Genomic DNA, 24457 nt, shown 5'->3' on the forward strand with positions numbered 1-24457 from the left:
CGCGGCGGCCATAGCACGAAGTAGTGTTGCTACAGTTACAGTAAGAAGATTACCCGAAATGTCGGGAGAAAATTACGACTCGAAAGGATTAACCGGATAACTTCAGTGAAGAGAAGAAATTATTTTACAAACGGATTCGACTTGGAAGGCAGTAATGAGAATTTTCTTATAAGATGAATGTGTAATTAAGTCAAACGGTCATACTGAACTGTGTATAGGTATAAGTCGGTAAGAATTTTGTCTTTGTGTTCGTAATTATATTGGATTGATTAGTATATAAGCTAGAAGATCTTTTCAGGGATAAGAAGAGAAGCACTAGCCTATGGTATACTGCAGGTATATCTTATAAGTCTTATAAGACAAGCGTAAAATAAGAAGGGGCAGAGGAATTTTCCGCTTTGAATTTTACTTGATACATGTGTGTTAAACTTAATTAGAATTAAGATTTTAGTATTAAGTATTTGTATAAAAGTAATAACGATGCATCTAAAAGGACCGAAGAAGAAACAAGTTACGGTTAGTTTATTCGTTAAATATGTCAGAAATCAGGGAGTTCTGACTAAGGCTGGCAACACTAATTCCCGTAGAGAATACGCTTTACTTTGAAACTTTGTTTACGGAGAAGCTGCAACAGCGCTGGTTCCCAAGAAGTTTGCATCCAGTTTATAGGTAAGATGCAGTTGTTTTGTACAATTTCAAGTGCTTTATAGAAGAATTAAATTGGTGAATGAGTACGATTATTGAAAATATGTGTATTTTACGTCATAAGAAGACAAAAACACGAACCGGCCTCCGTGAACCATCACGGACTCGACACATACCACCGAATTAGACGAGAAAAGAGAAAAGAAATTCCTCGGTAAGTTTTTAAATAACTACTTCGTCATCACATGAAGTTTGTTCAAAGAAAAACCAATCGTCAGCTAATTTGCCGTAAAGTTAGCGAAAACGACCTCGTGGTTTTTGCAAAGAAACATGGCGTGTTTAAAGTTCTAAAGTAGAAATAATATTACAGTCAATATTCAAGTTTTAACATCCGTATTACGTTTTATTAGAGATATCTTGAATATTTTGACATTGTACTTGTTATTGGCGAAGATTAACTTGGATGAAGAAATGTATTTGCAGCGAAGTCAAAATGGCGAATTCTAGTATTCTTTAAAAGTTTAGAGAAGCTTTTAACATCGTGAGATATTATGTTATGTATATCTCGCATATTTTTCCTGAACTCACAATGTTGTTTACTTATTCCTTAAAGAACTTTGAGAAAGTTTTTTTTTATGTTGATTGTGTGTATATGTGAATTAACATCTTCTTTACAGGTTTAGTATAAGAAGTGAATTTGTGTCAATAGTGTTCGTTAAAATACGTCATACAAATTAAATACAAAAATAAAACAAATGAGTAAGCTGAATGAGTGAAAGTGACAGTGCAAAGTTATATTATAGTTACCTGCGTGTAAACGTCAACGTTACTGACAAGCACTGATAAGAAGTGATAAGTCTTAACATAAATTTGAGTTCAATAACATGTCTGTGTGTATGTTATGTTTACAGATATTCCAATTTTCTTTAGTGATATTCAATTTAAAGTGAAATAATTTAAATTTGGAAATAAAAGAACTCATTAATTAAATTAATCTTAAAGTGAAAGTATTAAAGTTTCAAATAAGAGTCCTCATAAATTAAATTAAATTTTAATCTTTTGTTACTTTTAACTATTGAGTGTTGTTTTCCATAATAAGAATAGATTAATAAAAAATAAACAATTCCTCATTTCTAGTAGCATTCTAAAATAATTAAAGAAAATGTCAAAAACCTATCCTTGTGAAGGATAATTAAATAGACTTTTCCCAATAAGAGTGTTAATAAAAGATACTAGTTTATAGTATATATTTCTGTACCTTCCAGGACAAGATGGATGAGATTCTCTTAATCAGACTTCGAATCACCAGTGAAAAAATTGGTGCTGAATTGGAAACAATACCCAGTACGGTTCGGTCAGAAAACATAGGACAGGCTCAGGTCGTCTATAACAGACTGCAAGCTGCAGTGAATAGGCTCAACGCTAATTTATCAGAATACTTTCGTTTAGCTACAACTCCTGCATCAGATGAAATTTTCTTGATTAGTGGCCAGCAGCTTTTAGCAGAAGAGACTTTAGCAGAACTCAAGGCGAAGATCGACCAAGTCACCGTATCCCGTGAGACCCAGGAAAAGCCGCCTGAAGTGAATTCCTCTTGTCGACTACCGAAACTCCAACTACAGGTTTATAACGGGGATGTGCTTTCCTGGTGCGAATTTTGGGATAGTTTTAGCAGCAATATCGACTCAAGAAACTTACCTGATGTAGACAAGCTGTCTTATCTTAAAACTTCAGTGACGGGTGATGCTAAGAAAGCTATTGATGGCCTGCCTACCACTAACGGAAACTATAAGATAGCGGTCACTCTACTAAAGGAACGTTTTGGCAAGAAAGCTCATCTGATTGATGCCCACTATGCTACATTATACAAAATCGAAGCGGCAAAAAGCAGCGCAGAAGATTGTAGAAGAACTTTCAACGAGGTGGAGCGCAATCTTAAAATCCTAGAGTCTCTTGGCGAAAACACCAACCACAACCATCTTCGTTTCATGATTTTGGAGAAATTTCCTTCGGATTTAATATACGAAATAAAGTTGAAAATTCAGAATGAGTCCACACAAGAACTCCGGGAACAATTGAATAAAATTATCACTGCAAAGGAAGATGCAGAGAGAATTGCTGGAAGGAAACGATCACATGAGGTAGATGACAGCACTGTCGGTACCCTGCATGTGAACGCAAAGCGTGCGAAGAGAATGCATCATTTCCAACAGGGAAATAATACCTCAAATACTCAACATTATCAAGGAAGTACTAATAGAAAAGGACTAAATAGAAAAGGAAAATTTCAAAGGGCCAATGAACCCAAAAAAGGAAGCAAACCGAGCGTATCTAATGTTGCAACATCTGCTAACAGATCTGCAACTGTTAACCCAAAGGAAAAAGGGAAAATCTTAGGTTGTATATTCTGCAAAGGCAAACACCGCAATTATACGTGCCAGGACGCTTCTACTTTAGAGGAAAGAAAGAAGCGGTTGACCGGAAGATGCTTTATATGCTTTAGGAAGAATCATCTTGTAAAGGACTGTAAGGAAAACTGGACTTGTAGACTTTGCCCAGGAAAGGAAAGGCACAACATGGCCTTATGCCCTTCAAATTTTCCAAAGGATCCCAAAACAAAGAAACAGTCTTGACTATTTCAGAAAGAGGAATCACCACTCTACAGACAGCTGTTGTTTATGCTAACCCCTTAGGTGATAAGAATAATGTATTGTGTAAATACCGTTTAATTTTAGACCCAGGGTCTCAACGTTCTTATGTCACATTTCAAGCGGCCAAGGAGTTGAAGCTTCCAGTCGAAGAAGAAAGTCTCTTGACAATTTTCACCTTCGGTGAAGATCCTCCGAAGGAAATACATAGTCCTATAGTGATTCTACAGTTAGTAACTAGAACAAATAAGAAGATAGTTATACAAGCTAACTGTGTCCAACGCATTTCAAGAGGATTCATCCCAAATGTCAAGTTACGGGGCGTACCCGAGTCTTATGTACTGGCGGATGATGGTTCTGTAAGCGGACAGGTGCAGATTCTAATCGGAAACGACTACTACTTTAACATTATTTATGAAACTAAGATACAACTAGATAGTAACTTGTTTCTAGTGGATTCTGCCCTTGGATGGATAGTCAGTGGCAAGACGGAACCACAGCTTGAAGAGGAATCATATGTAGTGACTTATGCTCAAACTTGCATTGAAACGAAGCTTCATCAACCAGATTCACCTCTTTGTGATGGAGACATTAAAAACCTTTGGGAATTGGAATGTATAGGAATTTGTGATTCACCTAAAGCAACAAGAAAAGAAGAAGCTATTAAAAATTTTAATGAAACTACAGTAAAAATTAACAATAGATACACGGTAAGCTGGCCATGGATAACTTATCCGCCTGACTTACCTAATAACTTTGGAATCGCCTTTGGGCGTCTGTCAAGTTTACTGAAGCGCATGGACCAAGAAACCTTAATGTCATACGACGATACATTTAAACAACAATTAGCTAAGGGTATAATAGAAGTCGTACCCACATCAGGAACGTCAACTGGTAACGCTATTCACTACCTACCCTTCCATGGAGTACGTCATCGAGGAAAACCTATGCGAATCGTGTATGATGCTAGTTCCAAGAGTAACAAGAACACCAAGAGTCTGAACGAGTGCTTATACAGAGGACCACTCATGCTTGAAGACCTTACAGGGTTACTCATCAAATTCAGGACACATCACATAGGATTGACGTCCGACATAGAAAAGGCGTTTTTACAGATGGCATTACACGAGAAGGATCGTGACGTTACCAGATTCTTATGGCTTAAAGATACCTCTAAACCAGTATCTCAGGATAACCTACTTTACCTAAGATTCTGCAGAGTTCCATTCGGCGTGATATCTTCACCGTTTCTACTGAATGCGACTATTAAAGAACATTTAAATAATGCAGAAGATCAGCATGTCAGGCAGAAAGCGAATGACATATACGTAGACAACTTTGTTTCAGGCTGTAGTACTACAGCTGAAGCAATAGAGCTTTACAAAAGTTTAAAAGGATCTTTTCAAGATATTTCAATGTCACTCAGGGATTGGAGTTCTAACTCCGAAGAATTCATGAAGATGGTCCCTGATACATGTAAAGAAAACAAGATAAAAGTACTTGGCTTAGAGTGGGACATAAAAAAGGACACCCTCCAGCTGAAGCCCAACCTCCAAGAGGAAGCAGTCACAAAAAGAGGAATACTGAAGACTATCGCATCAATTTATGACCCGTGCGGTTACGCGGCACCTCATACATTATCAGCTAAACTTTTTCTGCAAGTACTTTGGAAGGCCGGAGTATCTTGGGACTCACCATTATCAAGCGAGCTAACAGAAGAGTGGAACATCATCCGACAGAACCTAGAAGTCATAGGAAAGGTATCGGTGGATAGATGTTACATGAAGACACCAACGGAAGCGAATTACCAACTGCACTGCTTCACAGATGCTTCACTACAAGCCTACGCAGCATCGGTGTTTCTAGTCTGTGGCTCGAAGAAAATCTTTATCATGGGTAAATCCCGTCTGATACCAACCAAGGATCAAGATAACCTCAAGATACCCCGTCTAGAACTTCTGGGAGTACTGATAGGCTGTAGACTGATGAAGTTCGTCCTTAAGTTTCTGCAACAGAAAATAGTAAGACAAGTCTTATGGACCGATAGTCAGATTGTCATCGAATGGTGTAAGTCTAACAAACTACTTCCTCCCTTCGTTGCCAGACGAGTAGAAGAAATCAAGACAAACAAAGACCTGGAGATAAGATATCTACCATCAAGCTTGAACCCAGCAGATGTAGGCACAAGACCCCTTCGTGCAGAGGAGGATAAGGAGAAATGGCTGAATGGTCCGCAGTTTATAACAGAAGATCCACAGAAATGGCCAACCACATCCGGCAGTGAGCCAACCAGTTCTCTTCTGACAGGGGAGGGTCTTGGGTTCCAAGAAGACATAGAGATGGTCGATAAAGAAGATCCAGTTGTTAATGTCAACCCGATGAAAACGGAGGAAATTATAACACCAAATGAAGTGATAGGAAATAATCAGTCAACAGACGACAAGCTTCATAAATTAAAAGAAATTCAAGCTAAATATTTTCCTCTAGAGGTAGAAGGAAAAGAAACCAATCTAAGTCGAAACTTAGGAGTATTCAAGGACATTGATGACCTATTGAGATGCAAAGGTCGTATGAAAAACGCAAACTGGTCGTTCGACAAACGATACCCTATACTCATACCAAAAGAGTCAGATTTCACGAAGAATAGGATCAATTGGAAAGTTGGGAAAATAGTATCTTTAAAGGAAGGCGCCGATGGTTTATGTAGAGTAGCCACGGTCCAAGTAGAAGATACAATATATACAAGATCTATCGCGCATCTCTACCCGTTAGAGATCGAAGATGGAGAGGAACAGTGTAAACAAACGTCACATGAAGAAAGCGTAGAAGAATCTGTACAGGTTCCTGACGTCCCACATCCAACAAGAAGGGACGACGTGATGAAAGAATCCACTAACGACGTTCTTAAGACTTCTGAGCAGAAATCTTATCAATTAACAGAATTAAACGAGTCAGAAGAAATACCGTCTGATTCAGTCTTATTAGAGCCTGCATCTAGTCAGTTACACGAGCCTGAGCCTAAGTCCATACCCGAACCAGACCCACTCGCAGTCAAAGACATGACGTTCTGCGAGAACACTGATCCTGAAACGCACCACCTAGAGAACATCGCGTCGGCTGAACATCACGACGAGTCCAGACCTAAGAGAGCAGCGGCGCTTCGTGCTCTTGAGAAGATTAAGGAGTGGACCAGCAACTTAGTCGCAGTTTTGCTGCCTGTAGTGGGGAGTGTCGCGACCAACGCGAAACTATAGAGCCCCAAGAATATTCCCCTGCGGCAACACTGGCGGCGCCCTCTGGGTGGAGCCATAGTAAGTATCTCAAAGTTGTCAAACTACGTGCCACGTAGACATTCCACGAGGCGCGAGAAACGCGCCAGTACTTAAAAGTGTAACACACAGTGAAGTGATCCACGTGCTATCCAGATATTGCAGAGACGACTAAAGCTAAGTATTTATTTATACTTGGTGGCTCACAGTGGTGTAATGGTATCTCTTACAATTGTTTCCATATCTAACTAAAGGCTATTACCTCGATTATCTTAGTAACAGACAAGGCGCACTAAAGGTGCCACTAGGTGCCGAGTTGTCTATCTAAATAGTAAGTATGGTACTCAATCCTGGAAGACTAGTTCTCCAGAGGCGCAAGCAGACAAGGCACGCAAAAGGTGCCGGTAAGTGACAGGTAGACACACTTAGAATAAGCATGCATGCTCAATCATGGTGAGACCGCGGCGTGCTCGGCTCAGCCCGGGGGTCGAGGTCGCCGGGGGTCGAGGGCACGTCGGCGGCGTACCTGGCTCAGCCCGGGGGTCGAGGTCGCCGGGGGTCGAGAGGTACGTCGACGGCTCACTGTTCTCAATCCTGGTAAGACTAGATCGCCAGAGGGTGAGGTGCAAGTCCACGGCGTGCTCGGCTCAGCCCGGGGGTCGAGGTCGCCGGGGGTCGAGGGGCACGTCGGCGGCGTACCTGGCTCAGCCCGGGGGTCGAGGTCGCCGGGGGTCGAGAGGTACGCCGACGGCCCTCACTGTTATCAATCCTGGAAGACGAGTTCTCCAGAAGAGTCGGTATGATAGGTACGAGGGTGTTGACAGTTCAGCACGTCCTCACACCCGCCGAGCTCCAGATAGACGTGCCGTAGTGTGGCGGTACGTCTCGACTATCCACTTGGGCGTGTAGGCGTCCGAGGAAGATGTATTTGGTGTACCCTGTCTGGTTGAATAAGATCAATCCTTAGTATGAGTAGTATGACGATGATGTATGTTCTAAGGGACGGTTGTTAGGAGAATACCATATTCATGAGCACTTAAAACCCACAGATCACGGAGTGACAATCAGCCGCCGTAACATAAAAGCAAGCGAAGCAGATCAGAGGCTCACCTGGCCCCGAGAAGGTTGGGACAGCGTGAGCGTGGATGAGGAATCATCTATAGAAATGTCAGGTATGTATACCATGCATTCTGTTTGGTGGTCAGTATATATATTGACCACACACACACAAATAAGTTGCCATCCTTCTCCTTTACGGACTCGTAAATGTACCGTAGGCGGCTAGGAGAGGGGTGGCGACAATAGGTATTCAAATGAAACAAAACTTTCATAAAAAGTTGTAATCAAATATTTAATAAAAATATAAATCTTTATACATAATTATCAAACGTAAATAAAATACAAATTAATTAGAACTTAGCACCGGTAATGAGATTCAGACATATTACGACTAATTATTAATATAAAAAAATCCCTACCAGTAACTACAAAACTTTCATATTTTTCATTTCACCCAGCTACCCTACCTACCCAAACAAACATTATCAATTTATCACATTATTCATTCCCCTATACACATAATACGGCGACTTACAACTAAGGCGACTAAGGCATCGGTAGGTACCTACATAAAAGAAGTAATGCATAATTGCATACTGCGAAAGCGTTTTTCTTCTTTCATTTTTCATTTCAACAACAGCAGGCATCTCATAGAAGACTGTTATTTTAGAGACCCCAAACTTAGATTAGCGTCCAGCCCTAAAAAAAAATGGTTCCGCTTCGCATTTGAGCGCAAACCTTGTTTCAACGCTCGAGAGATACTACCAGCAGCCTACCACTAGTACCTAAGGGGTCTCTCTCATTTTAATGTAATCTATAACTGTTCTGAACCTACTAACTAACGCACTGGGTACTGTGTTACACACACATAATAACTACAACTTATTGAGTTTTGCAAGGCATGACGGCGCCGCCGAACTCCTTCTCCAAAAACTTGGCGACGGACAGACAAAGCGCGTCGTTGTACGGAGCTGCCACCACTTGGATACCGATGGGGAGACCTTGGCTGTTCACGCCTAGAGGAACCTGTGGACAAGTTGATAGAAATGTCAGTCGTGGGAGGTTTTATAAATGACTGAATTGACACAGAAGGACTGTGAGCGATCAGCTACCATCTGCCACCCCTTAGTTTTACGTTAGGGAAATGCTTTTACGCATGTCGCCCGGTCCGGGGAACCAGGGGCAAGCGCGGATCCAGCTTCGTGCCCAGGGGGGGGTCACGTGGTAAAGGCCCGGGGCCATAGCTGGGCATTAACTCGTTAATCCGTTAATCGTTAATTAACGAAGTTAACATTTCGATTAACGGATTAACTTTTAAGTTAACTTGAAAAAATGTTAACGGACTCGTTAACTTCCGTTAAATTTCTCCGAGTCCGTTAATCGTTAATCTAGTAGGGCACAGGCGCCATCTGCGCTGCGAAAAACACGTTCTGAACGCTACTATAAAAGCCCGAAGTACGACAAATCCTATGATTTGCCGGTAAATCCTAGGTTTTACCGATGTCGATTGCTAAAAGTCCGAAATATTACCTAAAAAAGTATTCTTCACGTGGATTTGCTTTTACTAACTTTGATTCGGTGAATCCTAAGCTTTACCATGGCGACTGTTGTCGAGCAAATTCGAGCCCTATTTACGACCACATTCGCTTCCCTAGCCTCTACCGCCCAAAGTGCCACAACAGTCCCGTCACCGCCAGCATCTCTCCTGACACAGCTCTTGGCAGTAGCTCAGGCGATCACTGCAGCCTAGAGTTCAATAGGCTAGCTGTACTTCGGCCTTTTACAGAAATATAATACGTTATATTGGATACTGATGCAACTAAATATTTAAAGAAAAGTTATTTTTTTTTTTCACGTGTTAACGGATTAACGATTAACTTTAACTTACGTTAAATTTGTCGAAATGTATCGCTTTAACGATTAACGAAGTTAACTTTTTTAGTAACGGATTAGCGATTAACGAAGTTAACTATTTGATTAACGGTGCCCAGCTATGCCCGGGGCCCTAGGGGGGTCACGTGGTCTATTTGTATGGCCAACTTACATGCATCCGCGCATGACCAGGGGCGATGACGGACTAACCAGCCTAGGACTACCGTCAAAAACCACCAACGAATTCCATTTCCGCCTTGGGTAGAGTGTCACAAGGCAAGAGTCACTATAAGGTCTATAAGTATTCGACCACGTACAAAGTTTTGCCTATCTACTCCACTATCTAATCCACTAACTACCATCTTCCGATTGCCCCCGCAGTGATGGACGTTAATTCGCAATAGTACATGCTAAAGACTTCTTTACCTGAGTAGCAGGACACCTGAGGACGTTGATAGCGGCCCAGTAGGAGAAGTTGTAGGGCCGCAGGAAGCAAGAGTAATGGTGGGGGGCCGCATGAGGAGCGCTCGGCATTAGTAGGACTCCATTGTCACCAAGTTTTGCCTGTTGAAAGTATAAAAGGATGGTGAATAAATAGGACTTGTTAAAATTTTGCAAGTATTTTGGCGCCACCTGTTTATGGTAATATGATGGCACTATGATGGTAATATAAAGCGGTTCTGATAGACCAAAACGACAGCTAAGGATCGAATCTATCATGGTCTCATCATCATCATTATTTTACATACATTATTATGCACCCACTACCGAGCATAGGCATCAAAGTCTCAGTATGACCCCCTCCCCCCTCCCCCTTACGCTGTGACGTAATGGGTGACTTTTTAATACAACAATTTAACACATGTAAAAAAATGTATGTTTAAATGTACTACTTAGTACGTCAATTATTCAATCGAAAAAAACTCATGAAACACCTAAAAAGTAAAAAGATTTTCAATTCTAAACTTACCAAAAGATCCTCCTTCCATTGTTTGGTCAGGTTTTCAGCCCAGTTGGGATACAGCGGCATAACCTGCGTTTCTAGCAACCGGATGACCGCTGACAAACCGTGCTTGCTCAGGCAAAACATCTGAAACAACATGTAATTTTTAAATCATACAGTGATTCTTAAAAAGCGGGTATTTACTTAAATCAAGTACCTTATGACCATCTAAATCCAAAACATCAGCCAGACTTCACTATTAGTGGGGTTTTATTAAGATCCTTTCAGGGTCAATCACGTGACCGACGGCAAGTGAAAATAAATCATATCACAAAAACATAAATCCTGGTCACGACACCAAATTGTAACGAACTAAAAAACCTTTCCCCAAAATCGCAAAAAAGACAATTGCTGTTAAGTATCTAAGATTAACTTCAGTTAAGCGATATCAAATCTCACCCTAAGGAACTCCACAAAGCCGTTGGCTCTTGTTATTGTTGAAGAGGTTGGCGCAGTTGTGGGGCTCCTTGCTCACATCTCTTACATATGAACCATTGAGATTATTGGAACCTCATCACTCACCCATCTAAGGAACTCCACGAAGCCGTTAGCTTCGCTCTTGTTATTGTTGAACAGACTGGCGAAGTTATGGGGCTCCTTGCTCATCCAATAAGACCATAACTGGTACATGTGGTCGAAGCCCTCGTGGTGGTACGGCTGCGGACTGTTCTCTGGGGACACTTCCTTGCTGATCTTTGTTACTGCACTGTGGAAGAGTAGGTAGGGGTTGCAGGTAATAAGTATTTGTAACATCTAATGTTTGACTGACTTTATTGGTATTAGTTTAATATATGAGGCGTTCCATATCATGTGCAATAAAAGCTTTTTTTGCACAAGTATCCATATTCAAGTCAAGCCATATTTTTTATGACTCACGTGTTTAAATATGAAATAATTTAACATACAGGGTGTTTCAATGAACGTAATACATGTTTTTCAAACGTCTTCCTATTGCTAAAACACTGTTAGGTTACGTCATACGTGTTGTTTAACTAGTTAATAATAATTAATATCATTGCTTTCCTAAATCCTGTTATTTTAGCCACAACATGGTTACCCTACCTAGGATGTTAAGAGAAAATAGTTTAAACCTAGTTTTGTAGTATAAACTCACCTTTTTGTTTATCTAGACTGACATTTTATGAATAAAATGCATTCTGACATGTTACTTGTCACAATAATCAACACCGTGATAACTGATAAGACACCTACAACTGACGTCATGCCATGACGTCACATTGAGTGACCACACTTCAAGAATTGGATTTATTTATTTTGTTTGAAAATTATCAAAATTTAATTACGTAGAATTTTAAGACCTGGATACGTGCATAGAGCCGGAATCACGTATTTTGTATTACGTTAATTGAAACACCCTGTATGTCCTTTATTTTAGGTACTTACTTAGTCATAGCGTCCCTAAGTTCCGGCCTTATTGAGCTTACTCGGCAGTCATTAGATGTTTCCATGTAGTAAAACTTAATGTCCTGAAAAAATGCATTTGTCTATTACCTCTATTAATAGTTAATGATACACTCTATGCTATGGTATTAAAATACATGCCCCGACAAACAAAAGATGAATTGATAAGATCGAAAATCACTTATATTCTTAGCAAGCGTGTACAGATTTTTATAATGAGGACTATTAGGAAGGTATGTTGTTTTTATAATATTTGTACTTACCTTGATATCAATATTACGATCTAACTTTAGAAGAGGGGCTTTATCTCCCGCGATGACTTTGGTCAAAGGAGCCAGGTCCTCGACATGCTTGGTGATAAAACCGAGACTGAACATGGATTCCTCATCGCCTTTATGGAACATTACTCCTGGAAAGCAATTAATAAAGTCAATGAACACATGGGATTAACTTAATTATTATTATGCTATTATATACACCGTGTTTCACTTAACACTAAAAACCTGAAAACAGTTTGTTCAGAATCGAGAGTAGAATCGAATGAGATATATCTTGATGGGGGTAATATTTTTATTTAAATTTGTATTATTAGTTATTTTTTACGTGCCTATTCTATTGTACTCGTAAGACAACATTGTGTATATCGCATTGCTAGAGGTTGTTTACCTTTTTCAGTATTTAGGGGTATTAATACTGGCTGGTTACTTGGACGATTATTTTTTCCGCTACGAGTTTGACGTTGTTTGTCAGTTTAATCTTAATGTTTATCATAAGTCACAACAAATTGAACTCGTACCTAATTACAACCTTGTCATTTTGGATATTGGGTTTAAATTTGCTTACTGCTACAAAGCTTTCAAGTGTTTTACAGTGACAGCTTAGCTGTCTATTGGTAAGCCTTATGTCGTTGCAGTAACGTACACAAATAAATAGTTTTATGGTTTATGGTGGAAGTTAGCAATTATTTTATTGAGTGTAGAGCTAAAAGTCAAGTAGAACTGTACAGAAAATTAAAAATTCAATTAAAAAAAAAGTAACCATCAGATTAAAAGATGAATACTCTAGATGAGTTTAAAAAAATAAAAATCAGTTGGGGTGTCTGAGGTTTTGAGTGTTACCGGAAACACGGTGTATAATAGGTAGCGAGTTATGTTGTTGGGAATTAGAAATTAGTTTCCTAAGAAAGATTATGGGTAGGTATTTACATTTGGTGCCGTGACCAGGATTAAAATAAACTTCTAAAGATCCAAGAACCTTTGAATAAAGGTCGAATATATAATCGTCTAAATGTCTATTTAGTACATTCTGTTACAATGAGGAGGCACACTGACATTTTATCCCGCCAGGCGGCGCCTGTGCAAGTGTCTAGGCAATCTAGGCATGTCACTGTCATTCATATGTGTGAGAGAGAAAAAAATATCTTCTCACTCGCACGTATGAAATTATCTGTGCAATGGACTAATCTTTGAGTGTGCCTCCTCATTTTGAAGGTACCTCTGATATTTGTGGTTCCAGCAGTAGTGTGGTGTCCGAACAAGCCACAGTAGAAAGCCGGCATGCGGGTGGATCCTCCCAAGTCAGAGCCTAAGAAAATACGATAATTACAGTGGGAAATGTGACTTTGTATTACTTTTCTAGGTGGAGAAAAGGGTACCTAATCGAAGAAGAGACATCATCATCATCCTCCTTGCGTTATCCTAGTATTCGCCAGGGCTCATGGGAGCCTGGGGACCGCTTTGCCAGTTAATCTCAATATTTGCCGTAGGTACTAGTTTTACGAAAGCGACTAGCTGTCATCTGACCTTCCAACCCAAAGTGTAACTACTTAGGCTTTATTAGTCCGGTTTCCTCATGATGTTTTCCTACGTCGAAAAGTGACTGGCAAATATCAAATGACTTTTCGGAAATAAGTTCCGAGAAACTCATTGGTACGAGCCGGGGTTCCAACCCGCGACCTCCAGATTGAAAGTCGCACGCTCTTAGCGCTAGGCCACAGCCCTTTGATCTAAGCAGAAACTATAAAGTATACAAATTGCTTACACAAACTGATGGGCGTCGCGTAGCTGGCAGTGAGGGCTGCCTCAGCACCGCTTGAACCACCGGGCGTTCGACCAGTGTGATGGGGGTTGTTCGTCATCCCGTACACCGGGTTACGGGTTTCACTCCTGTTGATGAAAATGAAAAACACATGTTGATGAAAATAATATATTAGGGTTTTAAAGAGCTGGCACCGTATTAGTGGCCACTGGCCAGTGTCTTCAGGCTAGAAGGGTTAGGTCACACGTCACAATTTATAAAACCTCACTTTCTGAGAGTTTAAAGGACATCACTTTCTGAGAATTTAGAGCACATCATTTTTTAGGGTCTGAGCTCAGATTGTTGCTTTTACGATAACAAGTTTTTTTTTATCTTTTAGCTTTTAGGCATAGGTACAAGGGTTTTCCTAAAGTGAACTAAAGAACTAATATGGCTCTGCGATCCAAAGAGGATCAAGTCCTCCAAAACGAGAGCAAGCCACTTATCCCGATCCTGCGCAGATTCCGGCCAATTACCGGCTGGTAGCTGACACAAATCCGCCATCACACTGTCTCCCCAGCGGTATCTGGGCCGACACGCTGGGTCTTCCCAGATACGCCCTCTTAGCCCGATCCTCTACCATTCTTAGTAGGTGGCCGAACCAACCAAATAAAGTGGACACATTGAGAAAAAAAAACTTTAAATACCTCTAAGGTACTTACCAAATCAGTAACTCTGGCAGATTAGTAAGTGCAACTGGTATAGCCCCAGCGGCCTTCAGCAGCACTACAGCTTCGCTGTCCTCATCAGCTCGGAGCTCGCGCCGCGACCAAAGCCCCAGGGTGTAGCGGAAGCCTTTCATGGCCTGACTCTCCTTGGCTGTGAAAGGAACTCCTGGGGAAATACAATTTTATGAGAGAGAGGACAAGAGAAAAATCGTTATCATGACCTACCATGACTCAGTTCATTTCATATTAGGAATATTTTAATCATGAAACCACTAAAAAGTTATAGGTAGTGATGATTCAAGGTATCAAAATGTGATGGCAATAGGAAAGACCAGAGGAGAAGAATAGTTAGGAAACTTGTCAAAGTTGCAGATCTTACCTTTTGCTAGTTAGATACGTTTAGGCGAAGTTAGTGATTGTTCCTTTTCGATCATAAGGTACCTAGCTGATGTAATGCCAAGCCATGTAATGTAATACCCTCCAAAAAGTAAGGAGAAAGACGGGTCCTGAAGTCCATTTCACAAATTAATTGATGGCGGATTTTTGTACAAACCTAGGAAAGGTTTCTTAGCTGCTATCTCCTCAGAAATTCCAGCTGCTATGAGGTTGTCGACTTCCCTAGCTTCTGCTAATGCGGCTTCGAAGCGGTCTTCCGTTATTGCGTTTATTATAGGATTCACCTAAAACAGAAAAACGAATTTGACTGAACAGCTGGTGACGTCCTCGCACAACGTATTGTCAACATTGCGTTGCGATATAGCGAGGGAATGCCGCCAGCATCTTTGGTACAATGCCTTGAGCGCCTATTATGAATTAGGTAGCTAAAGTTGTAGGTATGCTCAGTCTTAAGTTTCTAAGTATATGTAACTTATGTCTTTAGACCGAAATGATTGACAAACTTAGGCATATAAAATTATTCATAACTACCTCCCGAGGAAACAACGTAAAATATGTTATGAAATGAAAAACATACAATAAATAATTCGTGACAAGCAGAAATCTGACAACACAATAGCGATATCGTCATATATCTACTAATATACAGACAGTTCAGGCAAAAACTTTTCCGAATTAATTGGCATGGGAAAGATTAGGTGCACATACGAAGTTTCAGTACCTACCAAGATTTCAAATACAAATAAAACGAAACAAAACAGTTCTCTTTCACATACCAACATATACCTAGGTAGATACGTGTACCTAATATATACCCTGATGAAAACTTAACCTGCGCGCGCGTCTATCGGCTACGTTGCTCCCTTAGCATCAAATGATTCGTAGATACACGATGATTTGTTGGGTACCTATTGACTGGGACGTGTATAAAAAATCTTTCACTCAGAAACTATAGAGCATTCATTAAGAAATGAGATTCTGCTTTTTATATTGCACCCATTCAGGCCCAATAACGTCTGTCTTAGGTGCTCCCAGACAGGTTATAATAAATGTTATATGACATTGTTGAACAGTATTAGCCAGTATTCTAGTCAGTGTGGGAGCACCCTAACCGAGTGAAAAGCGAAGATTTTTTTTTTCATAAGGTACAGGAGGAGAGTTAATTGTGCTTGTGCTCCATGTGCATATTATAAGGATATAAGGATCCTTAATAGAAAACCAATAAAATAGTAAGTATTACCTCTTTTATCCTTTCAATAACAGCCTTTACCAAATCTTCAGACTTCAACTCTTTTTCTCTAATTTTCCGAGCCAAGGTCACCGTGCTTTCAGCCAGGAACGCGTGTTTCTTGCTCAGGTCCGGAATGGACTGTTTCTTGCCGTCCCAGTACAGGCCGAAGAAAAAGTCGATCATCTTGTCTATGAACACTCGGACGCAGGTGAGGAACGACTTCAATGTTGTGCAAGGCATTTTGGGGTCGCGATTCTGTAAAAAAAACAGTTTTGATTTGTAATTTAGACTTAAGACACACTGCTGGGGGCGATTCTATAAATATGTATAATTTAAATGCTGCCAGCGTCTTCGGTACTATGCCACAGGGGCCGTTTTTAGATTTACTTTAGTTTAACTTTAGTTTTATTTAGGTTAATTTAATTTTTATTTTATTTCATTTAAATGGTTATTTATGTTAAATATTATGCCTTTGTATTTAAATGTCTACATACATATAATCACACCTGTATCTCATAAAGGGGTAGGCAGAGCACACGAACTACTAAGTTTCAATGCCACTCTTGGCAAAAAGGGGTTGAAAGAAATCCAAATGGTGGCATTTAAATGTCTAGTACTTAGTGGAGATATAATAACAAAAAGTAGTTACGATAGTCACGATATCGAGCGATCTATATCATCCCATTGGGGGTCTACCATGAAAACCAAAATTTCTCTAATTGAGGGTTCTCTTCTCGTAACACAAAATCAGATCTTTATCTCACCCTCAATAGAGGTACCTCTTTCGAATGACGCAGTTATTCTAAGCGCCTTTGTCGCATATTTAATACAGCCATTCGGAGGTCAAGGTGCAGGCAGCGTTTGTCAGTCAGCAGTTCAACAGACTTTGACCGCAACCACAAACAACCACAAAAGTAAGAATGAGCCACAGACAATTACAGGTTGCAAGCCTGTTATTATTATTATGCTACTAGGAGTTCACACAACTACATTCTTAGACAATTTTAAATTATACCTACAGAAAGTATTCAAAGCAAGCATTATGCAATATGCTAAATAACACACTCGTTTCGCGGCATTTTTATAATGTTACTTTAGATCGAGACAAGATAAATTAAAGACTGATTGCGATTTGCAAAAAACATCTGATCATTAATTTTTTGTTAATAAATAATGATTATAAGAAAAATTGTTTATTTCAAATGAATATTTGCATGGGTACTGTTTTTGCTGACCTCCTAACTCCAATGCAATGCCTGTTATGTGGAGGAAATAATAATGATTGTCATGGTGTCATGTTTGACATCTGAAGACGCCTTACGCCTAACCCAAGCCTTAAACGGCATAGTATGCGGGAAAGCCGGGAAATTTCGATGTCATTTTAGTGGGTAGAGTCATCCCTTCCCCCATTTTAGGCCCACCACAGCCCCGTGGGAACGATGCATTCCCACAACAATCGATCTATTGGGAAACGTCCGGTCGGAAGGCCCAGGGTGGCTAGCCGAATGGCATAATCGCTCACGAAACGCTCACGAAACGAAGCGCTAGTAGATATCTATCTCTATCGCGCTTGCGTATTGGCGCGACAGAGCCAGCGGCGTATCGCTTTCGTTTGGCGTCGGAGAAATGCCATTCGGCTACGGGGCCAGGTACTAATGGATCGACGAGGTCCAGAAATACCTGTGTGACCTTCAAGCGACTGAATGCGTTCAGATCGCACAGGACAGGAGCGAATGGCGAAGTCTAGTGTCGGACGCCAATATCCATTTCGGGTCACTGAGTCAGCACTTACTGCGTAAAGTATTCAGTAAGTATAAGCTCAGAATATACATATGTACAATAATAAAACTAGTACAAGTATAAGGTCAACTTTGTTGTGATGGCTAATCATCAAATTAACGGTAATTATTATTCACTAGTCTTTCTGACATACATTTAAGGGTGCGCAAACGCAACCCACATAAGTCATCGACCTCTTACGACAGCAGACGTAAACGTTAATCGTTACGTTACGTAACCGTTACGCACGGTGTAACGGAACGTGAAATAGCGGGTTTGGACTTAATTTGGTTATTCGAAAATTATGCGACCGACGAAAAAGGTGCAGAAATACTGCCAGTTGGGTCATAGTCAAGTTTTTTTGTTACCTACCTGCAAAAGTTACTGGCAGTGATTTCTTACAGTTTTTTTTAAACCACATCGTCGCATGATCTTAAGCCCAAGTAGCCTATGGACACCTGCAACTCATAAGGTGTGGGTAATAGAACTCGTAGACCCTCGGAAAAAACTTGAGACCTCGGATCGTGGGATGATTTTGAAAGTTGCTAATATTTGCTACTTATACCAGAAATTATGAACATGTGACCCCATGAACACTCGTGACTGCACCAATAACAACATCTGTAAACGATGCTATATGACATGTAGTCTTCACCAAACCCAGTACTTTTTGCTACTTTTAAATTTACCCTACCATACAGCCACATAAAATAAACTCCATGCTCCCTTTTGCTAAAGCTCTTCTATTGTAGGTAAGAGTAGTAGATCTTTGCAATTTTCTAAATTACCCCGAGACCCCTAGTTCCCCTACATGGCTCCTTCCTGGTTTCCGTTTAGACCGTCAGGTAAAATATATAGATAACTAATGCTGGATAAGAAAGACGTACTAATATTTCTAAAATCCCACATTTTTGAGGTAACCTTTCTATGTTTTTAGGCGGTTACAGGTAGGTCAACGGAGTCAAGGTTTTTGACTGACACACGCCGCAAAAAATATAAGAGAAAAATAGGTAATGTAAAGTAATTACCTACTTCATTTGTATCATAAACTTACACCGTTGGAACCATGTAAAATGTACAGTAGTTACAGTACCTATCGGCATAAAAAAAAACAAATATATCTGGACATTAGACGTACTATTGTATGGGTGATTCTAAGTTAAGAGGTAATACGTTGTATGGAGAGACGGCGCGAACTTTTTTGTTGTTTTTTACCTATTTGTTTATTTGTATTAGTTAAAACTGCCAATTTGAAGTGTTTACAAAGAGGACCAGTCAATTTATTTGTTTTATCGTGTTTTATCAGCGACCAGGGGAAATACTCAGTCCAGGGGAGATACTGTTGCACAGGGGAGGATACTTTGTGACCAGGGAAGAGACAGTTGTATGAAAAATTTAGTTTTATTTTTTAAGAATTAACTCTATTTATTGTTTTTATTATAATTATTGATTATTTATACTCAAACTTTACATTTCATAACATTCTTACAGCAAGAAAAGTGATAATTCCTTAATGAGTTGTCTTATTTTTCACTTCTCCATATTATCCATTAAAACAAAAATAATTTGATTGTACAATCAATAGGCAACAAGTAAACAAAAACCTATCATATTAATATCAGTATTAAACCTTTTTAGGGTTCCGTAGTCAACTAGGAACCCTTATAGTTTCGCCATGTCTGTCTGTCCGTCCGTCCGTCCGTCCGTCCGTCCGTCCGTCCGTCCGCGGATAATCTCAGTAACCGTTAGCACTAGAAAGTTGAAATTTGGTACCAATATGTATATCAATTACGCCAACAAAGTGCAAAAATAAAAAATGGAAAAAAATGTTTTATTAGGGTACCCCCCCTACATGTAAAGTGGGGGCTGATATTTTTTTTAATTCCAACCCCAACGTGTGATATATTGTTGGATAGGTATTTAAAAATGAATAAGGGTTTACTCAGATCGTTTTTTGATAATATTAATATTTTCGGAAATAATCGCTCCTAAAGGAAAAAAAAGTGCGTCCCCCCCCTCTAACTTTTGAACCATATATTTAAAAAATATGAAAAAAATCACAAATGTAGATATTTATAAAGACTTTCAAGGAAAATTGTTTTGAACTTGATATGTTCAGTAGTTTTTGAGAAAAATACGGAAAACTACGGAACCCTACACTGAGCGTGGCCCGACACGCTCTTGGCCGGTTTTTTATTAAACAGCTTCACGAAAATTTCATATGAAGTTGAATGTGAATGTGTCCTCTTTTTTAGGGTTCCGTAGTCAACTAGGAACCCTTATAGTTTCGCCATGTCTGTCTGTCCGTCCGTCCGTCCGTCCGTCCGTCCGTCCGTCCGTCCGTCCGTCCGTCCGCGGATAATCTCAGTAACCGTTAGCACTAGAAATCTGAAATTTAGTACCAATATGTATTTCAATCACGCCGACAAAGTGCAAAAATAAAAAATGGAAAAAAATGTTTTATTAGGGTACCCCCCCTACATGTAAAGTGGGGGCTGATATTTTTTTTCACTCCAACCCCAACGTGTGATATATTGTTGGATAGGTATTTAAAAATGAATAAGGGTTTACTAAGATGGTTTTTTGATAATATTAGTATTTTCGGAAATAATCGCTCCTAAAGGAAAAAAAGTGCGTCCCCCCTCTAACTTTTGAACCGTATGTTTAAAAAATATGAAAAAAATCACAAAAGTAGAACTTTATAAATACTTTCTAGGAAAATTGTTTTGAACTTGATAGGTTCAGTAGTTTTTGAGAAAAATACGGAAAACTACGGAACCCTACACTGAGCGTGGCCCGACACGCTCTTGGCCGGTTTTTCTTAATAGTTGCGTTTTTCTGGAAAGAAAACCTTCTATCGTAAAGCTAAAATAAAAATAGGCACAAAGCTAAACAAAGGTTAAGAGAAAACGGAAATAAAAATAATCAAAACTAGTACAAAAGTATCTCCCCTGGCTTTTTTGATACGCCAGGGGAGATACATTTTCGATGAAAATCAAAAATAGCTGTAAAAGTGTTTCTCGTACGCAATTCATAAATAAACGTAACAATATATTCAACATTTACAGTGGATATTGTTATATATATTAGTATTTAAACAAATGATTGTGAAATAAAAGTGACCAGAGGAAAGACTGCATTCACTCAACATTTCTGTACCCAGCGAGTGCCGTGGCCGAAATAATCAACAAAACGGATGCATAGTTGCCTTACGCGCCTCTTGACGGTAACTTCACATAACACCCTGTGTATTAGAGGACAGAACCTCCACAGATTAACAAATTAAACCGACTTTTGAACGAAAACTAAAAAGCCAGGGGACGAGACACGAAACACGTAGGACAAAGTTTGGAGTTCATAATTGTTGTTAAATACAGTAATATAAGAAATTCCACTCATAAAATACTGTTCCTTAGTTATTTGTGTTTGTAAAATTAAGGCTATTAAAATAATAAGTGAATTTTAACTTCTGATTAGCAGAAACGTCTGCAATCGATGCCGTTAGGCTTAGAATAAATTTAAAAGTGGAAAATGTCTGCCTTGGGTGAGACTTGAACTCACGGCCTCTGGATCAAGGCAGACATTTTCCACTTTTAAATTTATAATAAGTGAATTTTAACAAAGTCATAATTACTTGTTGACAAATAAATTCGGTTGGGGGACAGGCCAGGGGAGAGACATTTTTCCTACATTAGAGCTGATTGTGACTAATTTACATGAATTTCTGTAATAATTTTGAGTGCCCAGGTCACAGAACACCCTACTAGAAGCCTAATGCAAGCGATATTGTTCGAGACGCAAATCACCAATCCTTGCGGGGTGAGGCGGGCGCGCACGGTGCTGCCATTGGTCGTTTCAAATAATGGCGCGCCTTTACGATTAGCAGTAGGGATGGGAATGGGACATGTCTATTATAGACAATGGTACCGGTACCAGTACTGTGGTGAATGTGTTTTGCAACAAATTATAATATTATAATTAAATTATAATAAGGCCTAGTTACCCTTCGGGTTGGAAGGTCAGATGGCAGTCGCTTTCATAAAACTAGTGCCTACGCCAAATCTTGGGATTAGTTTCCAAAGCGGACCCCAGGCTCCCATGAGCCGTGGCGAATGCCGATGCCGGGATAACGCAAGGAGGATGATGATTGTAATAGACCTCAATAAAAATCATTCTAGTAACTAATAACTAAACTGTGCATTTTGTACTTACGTTTACTAAGTTAAATTACCGACTAAATATTCTAAACTAATCAATCAACTAAATAACACTACAGTCTCTACAGATTCTAGATAATTATTCACAATTACAAATCTGCTTTCTTTTATATTTCATAAAATGGTACCACATGGTACGAACGGCAGTACGAAGTTCCCGCAACAGACATAAACTAACATGGCCCCATCCCTAGTCGTTTACGTGAAAGGGATAGCATATCGCATTGTTAACTAGGCAAAAAGGGATGGACGCGCCTCGGCGCCGCTCAGTACAACCATATTGACCAGTATAAATGAACTCCGCGGATAATAAACAATATTCAACAAAATAATTAATTTGACTTAACTGTGGAATGTTATTCCATCTTTTTTATATGTAGAAGTGTTAGAAGACTTGCCACACCACTTTATGCTGCAAGAGACCATTGTTTGCAACCAAATTTGATTATTTAAGATTTTTTCCCGAGCGGACACGAACACTGTTAGCGGGTCGTATACTTGGGCGCTACTGATCGGTGTCGCACGCGTTCAAACTTTTATAAACCTGATTTGTCGTATGCTTGGTGACCGCGAGTCGCCCTGTAAGGGCCGTCTTGTTGTATTGGTCTGTGGCCCAGGTAGAAAACATTTAGTTTTATAAAATAAATATGTTATTATGAAGTATTATCTTGAAAAATAGTTATTTGTTATACAAGAGTGCAAAGTTGTATTTTAACGCCGAGTGTGGAATTGAAAAACGAGCAAGCGAAAGGATTCTATAGTTGAACCACGAGCGAAGCGAGTGGTTCGAGAATAGAATCCTGTGCTTGCGAGTTTTTCAATACACGAGAAGTAAAATACATTTGCACTCGTGTGTAACACAAAACTTTTCCCCTCACTATAGCGAGGAAAGTACAACGCAAAAAACGCGTTTATCACTGCTTCCAGTAGTTCCACAGGTGGTAAAACATCTTCATCACTAGATTAACCTACTTTTATCTATTTTAAAGCAAAAAATTTGCCTCTATTCAAGGTCAAATTACTTTATCCACTAGTGGATAAAATGCGTTTTTACCCGCTGGTATTAAAGGACAAAACACGTGTTTCCGAGCTAGTGAGGGGAAAATATTTTTTTTTTTCAGTGCCGTCGAAAGTACCTCTTAACTTAGAATCACCCGTATACCTAATGATTATTTATTTATGAATCCCTTTAATTTACATTTTATACATACTTAAAACAAGGAAGTTAATGTAACTTTGGTCAACTAATAACACCAAATTTTGTTCAAGGAATCTATCAACATACATAGGTATATTTAGATAGCTAAACAATTCCCATATATCATCCTTAATAACATAGGTATCATCACATAATTCTATATTTCCACAATTTCTATTTTCATAACAAATAACAACCATAAAAAACCTACCTACAGTTTTAAAAACAAAATCTCACCTCACGCGAATCGTTTCACCGCCAAATTTATTCAAAGACCATTCACTTTAACTTTTTAAAAACTGGCACAGGCGTTCACTTTCAATGTTTGCTTTGGACTGCAAAACTGCACAACGCGACTGAGTACGCGTGACGTTATGTCGTCTCTTTCTGTAACTGTTGCAGATCAAGTTTTACGAGTATCGGCGAGTGAGAAAGTGTTAATGTGTATAAGTTGTATAACAAGTTTTATGGGATGTAAATTGTAATCGACTGGGAGTGATGTTCAACTTGTTTATTTATAAGGTGAGGTCGTTATTTATTAAGACGTTAGCGCCTCCACCATGTAAGAGAGACGGCCTATTGGTGAAGGGCATCCATACATTTAAACCACACTTTGACTCAATATCTTTTTTTATTTTTTTTCAGGAGCTAAATAACAAGCAACCACTCTCAATCGCTGCTTCTATCTGAATGCCCCGTCAAGTGTTCGTTCTCCTTGACGTTTATCTATTATTCCAAATTCAAATCGGGGGACTGCCAGTCAGCGAACATCAAAATGCTGTAAAAGGTTTCATTCCGTATATGAAACCTCTTACAGTACCCTATAATTTTTTTTCATACTTAAAGCTAGGAACATACTACGCGGACGTCCGTCGTAAAACGACCGCGACCGCGACCTATCAGTATGCACGGAACAAAACATCCAGAGAGCCAGATTTCGATCGGACGTCCGTGCGCTCAAGGCCACGTCCGCG

At 39.6% G+C, this 24457-nt stretch overlaps 2 protein-coding genes and 1 long non-coding RNA gene across 4 annotated transcripts; 2 read left to right on the forward strand and 1 right to left on the reverse strand.

Annotated features, from left to right (window-relative positions):
• The first annotated feature begins 1928 nt into the window (after window positions 1-1928).
• Window positions 1929-7859, forward strand: LOC125231189. Of its 2 annotated transcripts, XM_048136559.1 has the most exons (4): window positions 1929-2535; window positions 3552-3555; window positions 4014-6604; window positions 7612-7859. In XM_048136559.1, the coding sequence occupies exons 1-3, from the start codon at window positions 2491-2493 to the stop codon at window positions 6545-6547; spliced, it is 2583 nt and encodes an 860-aa protein (XP_047992516.1). In that variant the 5' UTR covers window positions 1929-2490; the 3' UTR covers window positions 6548-6604; window positions 7612-7859. The 2 variants fall into 2 exon arrangements, with proteins under 2 accessions (XP_047992516.1, XP_047992514.1); XM_048136557.1 differs by having other exon boundaries at window positions 1929-6604.
• A 28-nt stretch (window positions 7860-7887) lies between these two features.
• LOC125231261 (fatty-acid amide hydrolase 2-like) lies at window positions 7888-23949 on the reverse strand. The gene is made up of 12 exons (XM_048136654.1): window positions 23721-23949; window positions 16299-16544; window positions 15216-15342; window positions 14657-14828; window positions 13959-14083; window positions 13413-13502; window positions 12182-12327; window positions 11901-11983; window positions 11019-11202; window positions 10464-10583; window positions 9920-10057; window positions 7888-8647 (listed from the first exon to the last, which is right to left on the reverse strand). The coding sequence occupies exons 2-12, from the start codon at window positions 16527-16529 to the stop codon at window positions 8504-8506; spliced, it is 1560 nt and encodes a 519-aa protein (XP_047992611.1). The 5' UTR covers window positions 16530-16544; window positions 23721-23949; the 3' UTR covers window positions 7888-8503.
• On the forward strand, window positions 21686-22955 carry LOC125231262. The gene is made up of 2 exons (XR_007177605.1): window positions 21686-21815; window positions 22903-22955. It is a non-coding gene; the product is annotated as an uncharacterized LOC125231262 (long non-coding RNA).
• Window positions 23950-24457: the final 508 nt, after the last annotated feature.

Source organism: Leguminivora glycinivorella, chromosome 11 (genome assembly GCF_023078275.1).
Source record: "Leguminivora glycinivorella isolate SPB_JAAS2020 chromosome 11, LegGlyc_1.1, whole genome shotgun sequence".
In the NCBI taxonomy this organism is placed as follows: Eukaryota; Metazoa; Arthropoda; class Insecta; order Lepidoptera; family Tortricidae; genus Leguminivora; species Leguminivora glycinivorella.

Excerpts from the sequence above, each read along its gene's own strand:
- LOC125231189 (XM_048136557.1), top strand. The coding sequence starts at position 3,230 with ATGCCCTTCAAATTTTCCAAAGGATCCCAAAACAAAGAAACAGTCTTG.
- LOC125231261 (XM_048136654.1), bottom strand. The coding sequence starts at position 16,529 with ATGCCTTGCACAACATTGAAGTCGTTCCTCACCTGCGTCCGAGTGTTC. Across the intron at positions 15,343-16,298 it reads TTATTGAAAGGATAAAAGAG|GTGAATCCTATAATAAACGC; the intron begins GTAATACTTACT and ends TTTCTGTTTTAG. Across the intron at positions 8,648-9,919 it reads TCAGGTGTCCTGCTACTCAG|GTTCCTCTAGGCGTGAACAG; the intron begins GTAAAGAAGTCT and ends ACTTGTCCACAG.